Source organism: Carettochelys insculpta, chromosome 2 (assembly GCF_033958435.1).
Source record: "Carettochelys insculpta isolate YL-2023 chromosome 2, ASM3395843v1, whole genome shotgun sequence".
In the NCBI taxonomy this organism is placed as follows: Eukaryota; Metazoa; Chordata; order Testudines; family Carettochelyidae; genus Carettochelys; species Carettochelys insculpta.
This window is the reverse complement of record NC_134138.1, coordinates 51,526,586-51,545,235: the sequence shown is the minus strand read 5'-3', so window position 1 is coordinate 51,545,235 and position 18,650 is coordinate 51,526,586. Positions and strand designations below refer to the sequence as shown.

Sequence of the window (18,650 nt, the reverse complement as noted above, 5' to 3'; positions counted from 1 at the left end):
GGGGGGTACAGGTTCACCAGCCCCTTCAAGAACCTGGTAACCATAGGATGGGCAAATACCGTGGGCCCCTCCTCTGCATGCCGAAAAGCAGATATAGCGGTGAGGTGGACTTTTAGCGAGGATAGGGAAAGCCCACCCCTCTTGAGGTCCAGTAAGTATTCTAGTATTACAGGTATAGGAACGTCAAGGGGACCTAACTGCTTGGCGGAACACCATGCAGTGAATCGAGTCCATTTCTGCTTGTAGGTCTTCCTGGTGGAGGTCCTTCGGCTACTTTACAGGACTTGTTGTACTCCCTCCGTACATGTGCTTTCTAGGGAGCTGAGCCATGGATTAGCCATGCTTGTAGGCGCAGACCTTGGGCGTGTGGGTGCACTATGGACCCCTGGGCCTGCATGAGTAGGTCCGGCGCCACCGGAAGGGGGAGCGGTGGGCGGTCCGACATGCGCAGAAGCAAGGGGAACCACTGCTGTCGATCCCACGTTGGGACTACTGGAATCATGAGGGCTCTCTCCCTTCTGGCTTTCTGCAAGACCTTGTGGATGAGCACTGTGGGGGGAAACGCGTAAAGTAGGGGGCCCTTCCATGAAATCGCGAATGCGTCCCCCAGGGACCCCCGCCCCACTCCTGCCCTGGAGCAGTACTGGGGGCACTTCTTGTTGTGCTGAGCGGCAAACAGGTCGATCTGGGGAAACCCCCATGTGTGAAAGATCGGTCGTAGCAGATCGGAGCGGATCTGCCATTTGTGCGTGAGTGCGAAGCGCCTGCTCAGCTGGTCTGCTTTCACATTGTGCGCGCCCGGCAAATACGAGGCTTTCAACATTATATTGTTGGCGATGCACCAGTTCCACAGTCGGACTGCTTCTGCACATAGGGCACGGCATCGGGCTCCTCCTTGTCGATTTATATAAAACATGGTGGAGGTATTGTCTGTATTGATCCCGACTACTTTGCCCTGTATGTGGTTTCGAAAGTGTTTGCAGGTGTATAACACTGCTCTGAGCTCCAGTATATTTATGTGCAGTGACTGTTCTGCAGGGGACCATAGTCCTTGAGTCACCTTGTCGCCGATGTCTGCTCCCCACCCTATGTGGGAAGCATTGGTAGTAAGAAAAATAGAGATTTGTGGTTGGTGAAAGGGTACCCCTGTTAGCAGGTTCTTGGGGTTTACCCACCACTGCAGGGATCTGCGCACCTCTGTCGTGGGCGACACCACCCTGTGGACAGTGTGGGATGCCGGCTTGTAGACGCTCGCCAGCCAATGTTGTAGGCTGCGCATATGCAATCTGGCATTTGCACCACAAACGTCGCCGCCGCCATGTGGCCTAGCAGCTGCAAGCACGTTAAGACTGGCACCGTGGGGCTGTATGTAATGACTTGCACCAGCGAACTGATGGCGCCAAAGTGGGCGTCGGGTAGATACACCCTTGCTGTAATAGAGTTTATACGTGCCCCTATAAACTCTATGTCTTGTGTGGGGTCGGTCTTTTTGACTTCGTGAGGTTGATGACTAGGTCCAGCGAAGAAAACGTGTCTGCTGTTACAAGTATCATGCGTAGGACCTCTGCCTTCGAGGCCCCTTTCAATAGGCAGTCATCCAGGTATGGGAATATAAATACCCCGTCTGTGCAGGTAGGCTGACACCACTGTCAGGGTTTTGGTAAAGACTCTGGGGGCTGAGGAGAGGCCGAACGGAAGAACCTTGTACTGGAAATGCTCCTTGCCGACCGTAAAATGGAGGAAGCGCTTGTGTGCCGGGTGGATCATTATATGAAAGTAAGCATCTTGTAAGTTGAGGGCTGCAAACCAATCTCCATCGTCCAGTGCCGTGAGTATGGAGGCGACTTTGATCATCCGAAAACGTTGTTTGCGCAAGTACCGGTTGAGGCCCCGAAGATCTAAGATGGGCCTCCAGCCTCCTGTTTTCTTCTCTGTAAGGCACTCCTCTCTCTCTTTTTATTATATATATACTTTTTTTTTTTTTTTACTCTCTTGCTTTCTCTCTTCTTTTTTTCTTTTCTTTTTTTGAAAAGAAAAACAACAATTTACACGTAAAAACTCTACCTAATCTGACTCTGGCCGTAGCCTGAGCGGATTCCGTCTGCAGCCGATGGCGGTTGAGAAGGAACTGGCGGGGATCGGATCGCGCATGTGGCTGGGGATGTGCAAGGGAGCGGCGCACGCCAGCGCATGCGTGATCCAGGAGAAACTGCTGGAAAGTTTCCGATCTGCGGCGCTGGGCGAGCCCGACACCTATTGTGGAGCACCCACGGGGACACTCGAAGAATGTAGTTTCTCCACTAGGCAGTTAACTCCAAAGTATGGTGAAAGACAATGAACTCATTTGTGTGTTAGATCAACAAACTCTGAAACTAACAAGTGTGAGAGAGAGAGACTTTCCTGGAAGGGAAGAGAAATTTCACTGGGGCTATGTCTACACCACCGCTAATTATGGCATAATTCATGTTGCTCTCGGGGTGAATAAACTGCCTCTCCTCCCAAGCAATGCAAGTTATACTGACATAAGTGGTGGTGGAAGAGCTTCTCCCAATGACATGGCTACTGGATTTCAGAGGGGCTGCAGTAGTTATACTGATAGGAGAGCTCACTGGTCAGCTTGGAGAAGCTAGAGTACAGAGTGCAAATTCTCTAGGGCATCTGTCCTCAAACTGTGCAGTCAAGATCCCAAAATGTATCATGACCCATTTTAATGAGGTCTCCAGAGTGGACGTTAGCCCTGCTCAGGCCAAGGGCTGAAGTCCAAACTGCACCCCACCACCAGTCTTGATACTTGGGCAGTGGGGCTCAGGTTTCAGCTTCTGCCCTGGGTGGCAGGACCCAGATTACAGTGCTCACATTTGGGCTTTGACATTCCCATCCCTACCCCACAGGTGGCAGCGCTTGTGCTCAGGCTTTGGTCCCCCTTCTTAAGCTTGGGCAGTGATTTCTGTCATTTGAGACCTGCTGCTCTAGTGTAGCCATACCGTGGGATAGAAAGAAGGGCAAGGGCCAATCTGCAAATAAGCATTTGAATCAACTGGAAAAAAATATGTCCAAAACCACCAAAAACCTCCTGCGTTTGAGAGTTCTAAAAGGGGGGCTTAATTTTACTTAGCTGTCAGCTGCCCCACTTCTGGCCAGGACTGTTGTCAACTACAGGTGGCTGCTCCCCTGCAGGAGAGAAGGGACCCCAGTGAAGCCTCCCAGGCCTGGGGAAGGTGAAGAACTCTAACATGCAGAAACGAGGATGGCTGTAGGGGGATGGAAGTGAGAAGGGCAAGAGCCGAGTTTAAAATGTTGACAGCATTTTCTAAAATGGGCTCAACAATAATTCAAATGAACTCCCAGTCAAATTAAAAAAGGTGGGTGGAAAGAAGGAATATGTGGGGGACTGGATGTGGTAAATACAGTTCATAGAACCAGTGGGCTATAGTTATGGGATGGGAGGAGCATGCAAAGGCCACAGCATGAGGGAGAATGTTCACAGAGGCCCTAAAAGATAAAGATGGCACACAGCAAGCTTCTGCGATGGAAAGGAGGGATGCCAGGAGCCCTGGAGTGTGCAATGAATTCAGACTACAGAAACTACCAAGTGAGATGAGAAACCTGTCACACTGTGAGGAGTGTAGCTTTTCTTTCTAGTTAGTCTTGATCTCTGAATGCTGCTTGATTGATTCTGCTGATCACAGGAATCAGTAGCTGCTAATAACTTCATGACACAGGCCCTATTCCCAGCAGTCATGCAGGATTTAAGGTTGTACTCAGGACATGTCCAGTAGTACTAGGCTGCAGACTGCCAAAGAATAAAATGTCTATGGTGCAATTTTCCACCACACAAAAGACTTACACAATTTAGATGTAGATGTATATGTATAACTTACACAAATTTTATATATTTTTATATATAACTATCAAAAGCAGCATAACAATACAGTGGAAGTTTGGCAGAATACTATTGCAAAGGGTGTTTTGTAAAGACAACAGAGAAAAGTATTTCAGCATATTTGAGGATACAAAAGGTGGCATTCTTGGATGGTTTGTTTGCTTATTTCTGCCACTTCACAACAAACATTCTGTGGTGAGCAGCATAGTTCAGTTGTGCAATACTTGTAAGACTGAGCACATGATTAAGTCTCACATCTTGTCCCAACAAAATTCATGGTCCATTTTGGTCAATTTCATGGTAATATGAAATTTATGATTTTTACAATCCTGATTTCAGCTTTTTTACATCTGAAATTTAGTGGTGGTGTAATTGTAGAGGCCCTGACCCAAAAATGAGTTGTTGCGGAGGGATGCAAGATTACTGTCGGAGGCTTGCGGCACTCCGTCCTTACTTCTGAACTGATGCTGGCAGCGAAAGAGCTGCCTTCAGAGCTGGGCAGCTGGAGAACAGCAGAGGCTGAATGAGAACCCAGCTCTGAAATCAAAGCCACTGCCAGCAGCAGCACAGAAGGCTGGCATGATATGATATTGCCACCCTTGATTCTGCGCTGCTCTTGGAAGGGCACTGCCTTGAGAGCTGGATTTCCATCCAACAGTTGCTGCTCTCTGGTCATCCAGATCTGAAGGCAGCGCAGAAGTATAGGTGGCCATACTGTAAGCCCCTTAAAATAACATTGTGATCGCCCCGGAACTCCCTTTTGACTCAGGGCCCATAGTTTGACACAAATTAGGCTCTGTGTGAAAACTGTATAAATATAGCATAAAAACACACAAAAGCCAAAGGGGGAGAGGCAGAGCCCCAGTTTCATAGCATTTTTCATGGATGTGAGTTTGGCAGGGCCCCCACTCATATTCTAATGCCCGGGCATATCTATCCTTTTCCCAGAGGAATTTTGATTTGCATATTGTGACTTCTGCATAACTTTGTCAACTGTAAAATCAAACAAAAAGAGCTGGAATTTTTCTGGATTCTCCCACCCCTAGTGAAAAGTAGCAGGTTTAACGAACGATGAAAAATTAATTATTTCTAAATAATCATAGTGTTGGTGAGGTTGCAAATAAGGACTTCACTAAGAAGAGCCACTATTGTGAAGCAGCCTGGAAATGAGTGGGACAATGAGCTACACCCTTTAAAAAGTGTGAGGGTCCCGTCAGCTCCTGATTACCATGCCATAACAAATCTCTTTTTATTTTGGACTAGTTTTGTTTATGCTGGAAACAGAAGTCTCTGGTTCAACCAAAGCAAAACCATCGAACCAACAGGGGGCCAGGTACTTGAAAATTCTGATGGCAGGAAGGTAAAGCTGCATCCTCACAGGTATGAAAGATATTCCTAAATCAAAGTTAAATGCCCAAGTTCTTGGAATTAGAGGACAAAATAGTGTTTACAGGAAGGAGGTGAAGAGGCAACAATTCAATCTGAAAAGATTCTTGTTACTAATAAACACTAGTAGTTTTGAATTTTACATTGAAAGAAGTCATGTACAGCCTGGGAACTGATGCAGTTTAAGGTATTAAAAAAAGTTAGGAAGGTGCAGAAGAGGAAGTCAATTTGGAAGTGGTATATAATGTACCAGATCTTCTAAAAACACTAACAAAAATCCTTACCTGAAGAGGTCATCAGCGAGCAATTCCTCTCTTGCATGCCGATTCTGCTCCTGACAAAATAAAATAAATCTTTTTAATACTGTTCTTATTAACACGATAGTCCTGTATGAAAATATTTTGCCGTCAATACCTCACATTTTTCTACATGAGTGTCAGATTATGGTTTTCAATTGTGAAAGTAAGCCGCAGTTAGAAAACCCAACCTTCATACATCTTTTTTGGGTGTATGACGTGGCGGATTTGTGTACTTTTCCTTCATAGCTGCCCTGTTCTTGGGAAGGACCACTCTTTTGCTGCCTGAAGAGAATTCCTTACCTCCATTTCCTGCCTTAACCATTCTTCCAACTGTGAATTCTTTTTGGCATGGTGAGCTATCAGGTCTGATCCTCCAATAATGTGAGGAAGTTGTCCTGCTCCAGGATAAGGTACCTGTAGGCCAAGAAACGTTTGCTGTTATCGCACAGGCTGACAACCTTGCAAGACAAGAGTAACCACCCCTGGCAAACTCACAGTGGAAGCTAACCTTCCATACAATTTGTCTAACAGCACCTATGCTAGCAATAGTTCTGCTTAAATAGTGTACCAGCTGCAAATGGACAGCTCTGCCCCATCTGCCCACAAAAATAGTTGTGACTAGTTCTATTTTAAATCTGCTAAATTAATAAGCTAATTTTAAACGAATTTTGAAAACAAAAGAAAATGACATTATCAGTTTCTAATCCAGTATGATGTAGAAAAGACCTTGTACTGTAGAACCCAACAAAATGGAAAGATATTAAGCAATTTTAAACTGTTATTTGTAACTATGGTAAATACAATCTTTTCATACAAATGTGATTTTCAGATGACCATGTCCATTTGAAGGCATTTCACATTTTCACTTGAATGTAGTAAATTGCATCTTTTAGAGCACTTTCTTTACATTCTGAGCTGAAGCTGTATTTCTACAATGAATGCAAAGTTTGCAAGTCACTCTCAGAGCCCAAATAATCTTTGATCTTGTAAAACAGAGACATGCATTTTAGTAGTATGTTTAGAAATCCAAATTTTCTTTGTCAGAATGTAAAACTTCAAGCTGACACTAGTCCTGAAAAGGTTATTTGAAAGGGACACTGTAGCCGAAGAGGAAATGCAACCTGAAGATGTAATACTGTTCCAGATCACAGTATCATTTAATGAGTCAGCCCTAGTAAGAACTGCACAAGCCTCCAAAAGGAACACAGGTCTCTACTCTTGGTCATTATCTGGTGGGAGCAGAGATGACCCATGCCTTCTGGGGGTGGGCAGCATGATGGCACCGTGCTTCAGCACTAAGCAAAGGAGAAAATTTGGGAGAGGTACATGACCCCACTCTTCCCTCATACATTGCCTCTGGGTTAGGTATATTCTCTAGTACCTGCCTGATAAATTATTACAAAAATAGCCAGCGTGTTTTATTCTTTACCACAATGGTGACAGCATGTTACTAAAATATAAGTGGAAGCAGAATCTCTAAAAATGCTTCTCCTCTAAATCTAATAGAAATGTTATGACAGCATGTACAGAGCCATTTCAAACAGTGCCATCTTGTGGCAGTTAAAATATGCACTCACCTTTTTGAATTTCTTGAAGTTGTTCAGTTGCCCATAATTGGTTTGTGCAGCAACAAGACTATTTGGCCTTGGATGGCTAACAACCAGTGATCGAAATTCAGTCAACAAGAGTCTGCTGGGTAGATTGTTGGCGTCATCTTGAAGTCTGTCAGTGCTCTTGTGAGAGGAAAAAGGGGAAGGGGAGAGTTGTTCAATGAACTGAAAAGCCTATCTTTAAGAGCTCAGAGAATGAACACTTGACAGTTTAGCCACGGAGAGCAGATATTGTCAGATCATAACTGTCTAGATAAAATTTAAAAATTACCAATAAAAAATGTAAAATGTAAAATTCAAAACTAGATTTCTGATATACTCGGGCCTGGTCTAAACTTAAGAGTTAACCCCAGTCGGGTGAAATTTGGAACCAGCTGGTTCCACCAACTGTCATGTGACTTTGGGGACAAACTGCAGGGAGAAACAAGATTTGGGTATGGGTCTTCACTGCCGCTGAAGATCCAATTCCCAGGTCAGGTAGATGTACAAGCACTAGCTTTGATCAAGCTAGCATGGTAAAAATAGCAAGGTAACCACTGCACTTTGGACATTACAGATTAGTCCAGCAGTGCTCAGATTATACTAGCTCATACTATCATTATGTGTTTGTACTAGCTCCTTGCAGTAGAGCCTCAGCCAGCCCCCATAGGAAACTGGGGAGAGAACACCTCCTACTCCCTGACTCACCTCAGCAAGTCACTCAGCCTATGGATTAGTGTGGTGTGCTAATTTCCACTCCTGACGCCTGAAAACCAGAGACGCAGAGGGATAGAGGAGCCCTGCCTTAGCAGGGCAGACTCCCTAGAATACAGAATAAGCTCAGTGGTGAGGTTGCCTTGGCTGTGCAGAAATGGAGTGGGGGGCAGGGAGGATAAACAGATGTCGTTAACAGTAAGGAGATGACCACTACTGAAAAAGTCTGGACAAGTCAATTGGAGTATGTACTTGGAGGTCACATGGGACTTTATTCTGGCACTTAGCTCATGATGCTGCCTGCACAACCAGAGCAACATTGCTATTTTTAGACAACTGCGTTGATCACAGATATCACGCGCGCGTGTGTGTGTGTGTGTGAGAGAGAGTGTTGGAAGTTCCAGCTCCAACTGCAACATAGCTCTTCCCAGAGACTCCAGCCCACAGGAGCAACTGCAGCAGCTGCCAAATCAGGGCTCTGTGGACACTCCAAGAATTTTCTATAGTTCTGCCTGGACTTTCTCTGTCCTATCTGGATTAGTTTTATGCTCCAACCTTTCCTCTCCTTTGCTGCATTCCACACCTAGTTTTAAGTTCTCCTTTGCTTTGTACCTCTCATCTTTCAGTGTCCACCTCTTCCTTCATTTACTCTCCCAGTTAGCTGATCTTCCAACCCCTCAAAATTATGCAACTAATATGACATTTGCTGCCACCACATTTTTACTTTGTGCATTTCCCCACCTTGTGGCTGTCTGGTTTATTCAGATTATATTCTTAGGGACAGGAACTCTACTGCTATTTGCACAGTATCTAGCATAAAGCAGATCTAATCTTGGTATATGACTACAGTACCACAATAAGCATGGCTAATGATAACATTTTAAGGGTTTAATTTATTCTACCGTAATAAATTCCTGCCAATAAAATTTATATTATTAACACAGTTACACTAATGTAATGATGACTTCACTTGGTATAGTTATTTCCCTTCCCCTATGATGATGATAATCTATACAGGGAAAGGACTTTTGTAACAATTTAACTATATCCACACAAGACTATTTTTGACTCTACTGATATAGCTAACTTTTATGCTTAGATAAACCCTCATGCATCAAAGCCTCCAACGTCCACTGAACACATATGAACTATGTTATAAAAACAAAAATCTGTAGTACATATCAATTAACGTGAAGTACTCCTTACATGTGAATTTCTTACCAAAACTGATGATTCTTGCTTGACCTCAGTTTTCTTCTCTGAGGCTCGAACAGCTCCAATTTCATTTTCTTGCTGTTGGTCAAACAATTTTAAAGAGCAATTGTTGTAAATGATGATTGTATATTTTCAGAAAAAATACTCTGGGCATACACTTTATCAATGCATTGTTTAATAAAACCAGTGTCCCTGTTCTGATTACTTGTTTTAGAGTAAGAAAATAAAGTGTTGTCCCAAAGAGTTCATAATTCCTAAATTCCTATCTGTAAAGACAATAAAAATCACAAAGTTTTCAGGTATGAATGAAACTTATTATTTTCTTATTTTAAATTATATCCCAGAGTTCAGTTAGGAAACAACTAAATGTAAGTATCAATTTAGGAGCAACCTTAGGCTCAAGGCCAGTCTGCTCACAGTCTGTAGTTAAAGAAGGGAAAGCAGACTACTAAAACTCTCAATTTTGCTCAAAAGCTAATAACAGCTATGTCTGCTATGAAGTGGGCTGATGCCACAAATGGTGCTTGTTATAAAGAAAATCATTGGAGGGGATAGTATCAACTCAGTGTTTCCTAAATTGTTTACTTGCAGTGATTGAAGTGGTCAGATTAGATAACATTTTTGCCTTTTATCTAAACCACCCTGTCATTTTTGGCAAACATGGCACACCAGAAACTAAAGCCTTGTCTAAACGTTTACCTTAAGCATGTGACCAGAATCTCAATACAAAGCTAGACTTTGTGCCCTGAGATTCCAGAAAGTGTCCAAAACACACTCTCTGAAAAAAGGGGCACAAACAAAAGGGATTCCAAGCGACAGTTATCAGGCAAGAATTTGTCCACCCCACGAAGAATAAAACTTACAATAAATGTGTCAGTTTCTTTAACTGCTTATGTCTAAAGAGCATCAAAAACTGCCCTGCTCCCCTCCAACAGCTACCAACACCTGCCCCTTCTGTGGTAAGATCTGCAGTTCTAGAATCAGGCTGACTAGCCATCAACGGATTCACAAACAGGAGGGTGACATGAAGCCAATGAGTGACCACCAAGAGGAGAAGAAAGAAATTGTGTCTAAAGAATCTTTACAAGCGCTCTTTCATGTGAATGTTGTCAGCTTCTTTTATTTCAACAAACAAGTAAATTTTGGCGCTGACCTGCTACAATATAGGTGATGTGGGGAAATTCTTTAATGTATAATATGGAGAGTTATTTGGCACAAAGAAAAGAATCACATGATTATTATTATTATTATTATTATTATTATTTACTACTACTACTACACTTAAAGACATGTCTGTGTTAGGTAATTTTGCCACTAGCATAGACTAAGCTTCAAAAACTTTTGTTTTTTTTTTTATAACTACATCATTTAAACCTAATCCTTGTTCCCTTAACACCTCCACATACACACACGTGTCCTAAAAAAAACTCCTCCTCCTGTCTTCCTCCTAGTAACCCATTTTAATTAGATCAAACTGCCTTCTAATCTTCCTCTAGGACTTAACCTCATTCTCAAATTTGAAAGTGTCAGTAGTCTCAGGCTCACAACCACACCAATCACGTGCACCTTTATTTGTTAGAACCCTTATTCTTCCCTTTGCCTGTTGTCATCGCTCACATTGGGTTTCTTTGCTTATACACTCTTTGGGATGAGAACCAGGGTTACCAAATACCTGATATTAGGGGCTGTCTTATATGCCCAACTATATTTCTTCCTTCCCGGTAGAAACAAAAAAAAAAAAGTGTCCCAATTTTTCCCCCTTGCTATCCGCTCACCCTATAAGAACAGTTCTGTATTTTGAAAAAATTCATATAAATTGATGGGGCTATAAAACATGAAATAAGAACATTTATATCTTTTCTTTCTGCAATCTGAAGATAAAAACATTGTGGAGCCTCCGTCTATGCTAATTGGGAACCAGTTTTGTTGCCACTGTCTTGGCTTTTTGAAGCAGCACACTTTCAAAACCTCAGTACATAACTCCAGATACAGATTTTTTTTAATCGACAAGCAATGGTTGTTAAGCTACTAATATGCTTACAAGTGTGGCCAATATACTGTGGCATCCCAGTAAAGACTGATATGGGGTCAGTATACAGAACAGCATGTTTTGGAAAAACAGGCTAGTGTTTTACTTAAGAAAGAATCTTTACGGCAAACAGAGGCATATTTCCAAATGCAAAAAAAAAGCCACAAGAGCTGTTTACATTCAAACTGTTTCAGATACTCATTTTTCTTTAAACTTATAGGCTATAGTTACACTAGTGAGTTTTGTAGACAAAACTAGTGGAGCACATATACACAAAATGAGTTCTGTCAACAGAAACTGTCAACAAAAAAGCTGTATACTCAGCTGTACAGATATTCTAGGGGCCCCTTTGTTGACTGAGCAGATCAAAAGACTGATCGGCTTTTACGTGTAGATATGATCTGTCTACAGAAGTTTCGTCAGAACATCTCTTCGACAGTAATCACTGTAGTGTAACTGTAACTATAAGATTTGCTAAAACATTTAGGTGATAGTTACACTATGGTGTTTTATTGATAAAACTCATGGAGCATTTATACACAGAATTAGTTTGGCAACACACTGTCAACAAAACCCTGCACTTTTGCCAGCAGTGTTCTGCCTCAAAACTTGGAGGCGTAACATTGAAATGTGTCGACAAAACAGCCGTGTAAATGCCCCAAGGGGCCTCTCTCAACAGACAGGGCATCCACAACAATGGGCAGTCCTGTCTGCTGTGCTTCTGGGTGCCCGTTTTGTCAAGAGAGCAGCTGGGCAGTGTAGCTGCTCTGTTGACAGAGTGGAGCACTCTCCTGATTTGCTTTTGTGTGTGGCTGCACTCGTCAACAGACGTTTTGTTGGGAAATCTCTGTTTCACGAATCAGCCTTAGCTATTTGAGAGCTAAGAAGTGAGAACTCCATGAATGTCCAATGATCCAGTATATCATTCTTCTGACACACAGCACAAGGAAATTCTGTCCGGAATGGAACTTGACTCAGTTCTCCTGGGAATTCAGGAATGTAACAGTTAACTGCACAATCTACTAAAGAATGTTCTCCTCAGGACTGGAAAAGGTTTGGCTGTTCTCACACAGGCTGTATTTCTTTAACAAGAGCACACTGACAGCTTCAGAGAGAAGGCATGGGGGTAAATAACTGATGCTGGTTTAAAGTTACAAAGTGCCTACATTTGGAGAAATGCATTCTAAAACTGCTATGTTTTAAACACATTCATCACAACATCTATATAAAATCCCTGAACTATACCCACTGCTCATTTATAACAGCATGAGAGCTAATATAATGCATTCAAACTGCTCAAAGCTGGCATTTGTTCCTAAGCTGTATGTGTCTTGGAGCTAAATAGTCTAATCTTGCAAGATCCTGCACACGCTCCTGCAAGGATGTTGCAAGTTGCATAACATTACTTACCGATACTCTGTTCACAACTTCTTCAATCCTTTTCTCTTTGGTTTCCAAACATCTTCTTTTTGGCATATTAGCTCCATGTTCCTCAACATGATCCCCTGTGTCAGCTTCCCAATCCAGCTCCTTGCTCCCAAACACACATTCTAGTGTAGCAGCATCCTCAACTAAATCATCTAACACTTTTCTCTTCTTTAATAGGGGCTTTTCACTAGAAACATTCTTAGTAACAGTTTCATCTTTCTCTGATTTGCTACTGTCCACCGCAAGCTTTAGGCTTGTGTCTACAGGCTTGGTTTTCAGGTCCAAAGTACATTGTTCCTTCTGAGTCTGTTCCGCTTTACTTTTCCACATCAAGGAAGCTGTGGGCTGGATTTGATTGGAAAGATTAAATGACTCTTCCTCCATCTTTGCCAGCTTTGGTATGGATGTTTCTCCCTCTTCAATCCTCTCCCTGAGCCAGAAAGAAAGAAACAATTTTTCAACACGATAAACTCAGTAAGGGAACAATGACTGAACATAAACCCAAACATCCACAAGTAATGATTTGCTTCATTTTGGTTTTGTAATGTTGCCAAGGACTGTGCATTTGGAGTACACTTGACTGGCTACAAGTTGGGTGTCCATGGGACTCTGTGACAGAGGTGAATCACTGGCATGGGCATTGCATGACAAGTGGATTTAAGGCTATTTTACTTTACATGCTCAACTGATGATCTCCTGCATTTTTCTGGATTGTGTTGGTGGGTTAGAATCTGAGCAATTTTAGTGTGATGTTTTCTGTTTGAGGAAATGGCTACCTAGAAATGCCTAGTTTAAAATAAAAAATGAATAGAGGAGTTCACTGTTTTGCAATAGAAGTTTCTTAGTGAGGCAGTAAAATCTATTTGGGGAATAAAATGTGTGCCCCTTGTGCTAAAACATATTACTTTCTAAAAACAAAAATAGCACCATCTGACAATATGAAAATACCTAGAAAATAATTCTGTGAACATACCTCTTCTTTGGAGCTGCCTGGAAATAATTTTTCATGGAGTTAGACTGTTGCTGTGAAGCTCTTTCTCTATTAACTCCTAAAATAGTAGAGGGTGAGAGAGGTTGACTTTTTTGGTCAACCCCAGGGGTTCTATGCATTTTGGATAATACTGTGCGTGTATTTACAGCGCCACTTGTGTTGGGAGTCTCCTTTACGGTAGTTATATTCTGTGAATACATTTTGTCTCTTTGATCCATCTTGGGAGTTCTTGTTCTTCCCTCTTCACCTATATCCATACTAAATAAAAAAAATACAACAACAATAAAACCCTAAGTAAACATACAAGCAGTCATTGCAGAAACAGCACACGCATTACAGAGCACCACAGTAATGGAGCTGTACCCGTGTCATACAATGAACACTTATGGAAGCTATATAAATGAATACTAATACCTGCTATAACTAAATGATCTCTAGATTATGAAAACACTTTAGAATTCTGAACATGCTTAAAAGAGCCAGTCAGATCTGCTGCATCACCAACTGCATCTTATGAGCTACATCTACACGTGCACGCTACAATCGAAGTAGCTTATTTCGATGTAGCGACATCGAAATATGCTATTTCGATGAATAACATCTACACGTCCTCCAGGGCTGGTGCCGTCGACGTTTAACGTCAACATTGCACAGCACCACATCGAAATAGGCGCTACGAGGGAATGTCTACACGCCAAAGTAGCACACATCGAAATAAGGGTGCCAGGAACAGCTGCGGACAGGGTCACAGGGCGGACTAGTGCTTCCGGGCCAACAGCTAGCCGCTCCCTTAAAGGGCCCCTCCCAGACACACGCAGCCTGCACAGCACGCGGTCTGCAGAGCCATAGGCACGCACACCTCGAGCGACACAGGCATGGACCCCCAGCAGCAGCAGCAGCCAGAGGTCCACATAGCCACCCCTGCAGGAGCAGTGCTCGCCCTGCTCGATGCCATGCAGGAGGCAGCTGAGCACCTCCTTGCCTCAGAGGAGGAGCTGCAAGCAGGGGAAGAGGACTCAACCCCCAACCCGGCAGCACCCTGCCGCCCCCCCCGCCGCCGGCTGTAGAGCTACCCCACCAGCACCGATTGGTGGGAGCGGCTGGTGCTCGGAGAGTGGGACGACGACCGCTGGCTCCAGAACTTTCGGATGAGCCAGCAAACATTTCTGGAGCTATGCCAGTGGCTCACCCCCGCACGGAGGCACCAGGACGCTGCCATGCGGCGTGCCCTCAGCGTCGAGAAACGAGTCAGTGTCGCTGTCTGGAAGCTGGCCACTCCAGACAGCTACCAATCCGTGGGACAGCAGTTTGGCGTCGGCAAGGCCACCGTCAGGGCTGTCCTCATAGAGGTAAGAGGACCCACGGGGGGACGGGGAGGCAGCCCTGGCAGGGGAGGGCCACACACACCCTGCACACCCCTCATTGGTGCTCTCCCATGTGCTTCTCCTGCAGGTTGTCCGCGCCATCAATGCCCTGCTCCTCCACAGGCTCATGAGGCTTGGGGACCCAGATGCCGCCATCGCAGGCTTTGCCACCCTGGGCTTCCCCAATTGCTTCAGGGCTCTGGATGGGACTCACATCCCCATCCGCGCCCCGGAACACAGTGGAGGATGGTACATCAACCGGAATGGCTACCACTCAGTGGTCTTCCAGGCCTTGGTGGACAGCGGGGGCCGTTTCCTGGACATTTATTTGGGCTGGCCTGGCAGCACCCACGACGCCCGGGTATTCCGGAACTTGGGCCTGTGCCGCCAGCTGGAGGCGGGGACCTACATCCCCCAGCGGGAGATCCCTGTGGGGGACACCACCATGCCCCTCTGCGTCATTGCAGATGCGGCATACCCCCTCCGGCCCTGGCTCATGCACCTGTACACGGGCCATCTCTCTGACAGCCAGGAGCGCTTCAACCAGTGCCTGAACCACGCGCGCCAGGTGGTGGAGCGCACATTTGGCCGCCTCAAAGGACGCTGGAGGTGTCTTCTCACCCGCCTTGATGCGGTCCCCACCAACATCCCCCAGATTGTGGGTGCGTGCAGCGCCCTACACAACCTGGTGGAGAGCAAGGGGGAGGCCTTCTTTCAGGGCTGGGCTATGGAGGCCGGCAGGGCCGATGTGCAGCCACCCACTGCCCCCAGTCACCAGGTGGACCCCGAAGGGACCCGGGTCCGGGAGGCCCTGCAGGCCCAGTTCGATGAGGCCGCGGGGTGAATGCTGGCAGGCCCCCCACTGCACCCCCCCCATCTTCCACAACACTCCCTGCCCCTACGCCCACACCACAGAGCACCCAAGAACACCGCCCCCCCCTACTTTTCTTGTAAAAATAAAAGCAGACAGTTGTTCGTCAAATCAAACATCTTTACTGGAACTCATTATTATTATTATTATTATTATTATTATTATTATGAACAAGACAAAATATGTACAGGGGAAATCTAAGTGATAAATATAGACACACATTATAAAAATTGGGACAACATGAAAGGGGAAGACAAGGAAGGGGAGAACTATTTACATGGGGGGGTAAGGATCAGCATAGTAATGGGTCACAAATACAAACTATTTACAACAAAAGGACAATAAAACTGGGGGGAATATATACAAAGGGGGAGGGGGGGGCCACGTCCTGGGCCCCACGCCCCTACAGTCCAGTGCTGGGGGTGGACCGCCGGTATCCCCGCCTCGGCCTCAGCCGGGGCCGGGGCTGGCTGGGGGCCGGGCGGACCGGGAGATACGGCCGGCAAGTGTCAGCTGGCCCCAGGTCACCTTCGGCAGAAGGGCCCTCGGTGGCGGGTGGTGGTGCGACGGCGGCTGGTTCAGCGGCTGGAGCAGGCAGGGCGGGCGCTGCGGCGGCCGGAGCGGCCTGGGGGGGCCAGGGAGTCCGCGATGCGGTTCAGGGTCTGCACGTAGGCCCCCCATGCCTCCTGGCGCCAGGCCAGCGCCCGCTCCTGCAGGTGGAGGTGGTGTTCCTCCACCCGCAGCCGCTGCTCGGTGACCTCCAGCTGCCGATGGTGGAGGGCCAGCAGCTGGGGGTCCGTCACTGTCGGTTGGTGGTGCTGCGTCCACCGTCTTCCCCGCCGTGGGGCCGGTCGGTGCTCCGCCGAGGGGCTGGCCTGGAGTGATGGCCCCGGAGGGCTTTCTAGGACCACTGACGCCTTGCCGGCGCTCTCCGGTCCTTCCGATGGCGGAACATGGGGGGGGAAGAAGAGTGGAGACAGCCGTTAGTATGGGCCCCGAGCCGTGGCCCTTGTCCTCCCACCCCTGTGCTGCAGGTTCCCCATCCCCGTCCCCGGGAGATGCTGCTGTGATGGGGTTCTGGGGTCCCCCTGCACTGCACCCCGTCCGCTGGCAGGAGTGACTCTCACTCAGCAGGTACAACAGGAGGTTTATTAGGCAACAGATGCCCAGTTTCTCACAGAAGCGACAGTACAGCAGTCAGAGACGGTCCTTCCAACCCGTCCTGGGGAGAAGACCCCGAGGGGTGCCCCTCTGGGGTGTAGCTTTCCCCCTCCTCAGGTTGGCTGCCTTCTAGCTCTCCCTTCCCCTAGCCTCTAACTGCCACCCCTGATTCAAACCCAGCTCGGCTCCTCCCTCCTCTTTGTTCAGGGCAGAGGTGTAACCTGCCAGTTGTAGCCCCAGGATCATCCTTAGCCACTGGGAGCTATTCTGCTTGTTTCTCATATCTAGCCTGAGTCTCGCATTTGCACTCCCCCCACTCCATCACATGCTGCTGCTGCTGCTGGGTGTCCCACCCCCTCCCCCCGGGGGACCCTAGAGGTTCCACTCCCCTCAGCCCCGGGGATGGGGCATGGTACTGTCATGCTGCAGGCGGGGGAGGGGCCAGGGGCTGATGCACTCCTCTGAGGGACATGCCACTGCTGTCCTTGGGGCCATGGTCATCTGGGCATGTGGAGTGCCCTGGCCATATCTATTACCCCCGCCCCTCAACCCCGGGGGTGTGCACCAGGGGGGTACATACCTGACGGTCCACTCTCACGGTTGGGGGACACCCGGGGGGCGGACGCCCGGCTGGAGCTCCTGGATGGGAGGATGATGTGGAGGCCGGCGTCACTGGAGGAGGAGTCCCTCTTCTCCTCCTCCGGTGCCCCGGGGGTGGGCTCCTGTGGGGGCCCCCCGGGGTGCGGGGCTTGCCTCCGGGGCGGACTCCGCCTCCGGGGCCTGCTGGGGCTCCTCGGCCGAGGTATCAAGAGTGGCCAGAGGGGAGGAGGTGTGCCAGGGGCCCAGGATGTCCCTGAGCTCCCTGTAGAAGGGGCAAGTGATGGGGGCGGCCCCAGATCGGCCGGCCGCATCCCGGGCCCGGGCGCAACCCTGCCACAGCTCCTTCACTTTACTCCAGACATGATCTGGAGTGTGGGCAGGGTGACCCCGGGTGGCCAGGCCGTCGGCCAGCCGAGCGAACGCATCCACGTTCAGCCTCTTGCTCCCCATTACCCGGAGCACCTCCTCCTCGCTCCAGAGCCCCAGCAGGTCCCGAAGCTTGGCCTCCGTCCAGGAGGGGCCCCGCTGCCGCTTCCCTGCCTGGCTGCTGGGCTGTGAACCCTGGCTCCCCTTGGGGGGGGTCCCCTAGGGGTGCTGGGGGGGCTGGTGGGCGGCCATCACGGTGGGTGGGGGTGTGTGTGGCTGCGGAGGAGCGTGCAGGCTAGCCGCGTGTTACTGCTGCTACCTACATGCTCTCTCAGCTTCCTGCACAGGAAGGGAGGGGGCGGGGAGCTTTAAGGGGCCGCTCCACGCGGCCACCATTGAACTCACGGGCTGGAGAAAGCATCTCTCAACCCCTCAGCTGATGGCTGCCATGGAGGACACCGAAATTTCGATGTTGCGGGACACGCAACGACTACACGTTCCCTACTTCGACGTTGAACGTCGAAGTAGGGCGCTATTCCCATCCCCTCATGGGGTTAGCGACTTCGACGTCTCGCCGCCTAACATCGATGTTAACTTTGAAATAGTGCTCAACACGTGTAGCTGCGACGGGCGCTATTTCGAAGTTGGTGCCGCTACTTCGAAGTAGCGTGCACATGTATATGCAGCTGTAGTGTCAGAAATGATGCCGCAGCCGACGTTCTTGCAGTACCCTTTCACTTCAAAGTGGAATTCT

At 47.4% G+C, this 18,650-nt stretch overlaps 1 protein-coding gene across 3 annotated transcripts in view; it reads right to left on the bottom strand.

Moving 5' to 3' along the window:
* The window catches only part of NBN (nibrin), a 68,880-nt gene that overhangs the window by 3,938 nt on the left and 46,292 nt on the right, over positions 1–18,650 (bottom strand). For 2 of the 3 annotated variants that reach the window (XM_074986968.1, XM_074986970.1), the window contains 7 exons: positions 13,517–13,792; positions 12,526–12,973; positions 9,093–9,164; positions 7,146–7,301; positions 5,869–5,982; positions 5,554–5,603; positions 3,104–3,251 (listed from right to left, as the gene is read on the bottom strand). In XM_074986968.1, the coding sequence (XP_074843069.1) occupies positions 3,119–3,251; positions 5,554–5,603; positions 5,869–5,982; positions 7,146–7,301; positions 9,093–9,164; positions 12,526–12,973; positions 13,517–13,792 (1,249 nt within the window). In that variant the 3' untranslated portion in view covers positions 3,104–3,118. Of the gene's footprint in view, positions 1–3,103; positions 3,252–5,553; positions 5,604–5,868; positions 5,983–7,145; positions 7,302–9,092; positions 9,165–12,525; positions 12,974–13,516; positions 13,793–18,650 lie in introns of those variants that run through there. The other variant, XM_074986969.1, reaches the window with a different exon arrangement.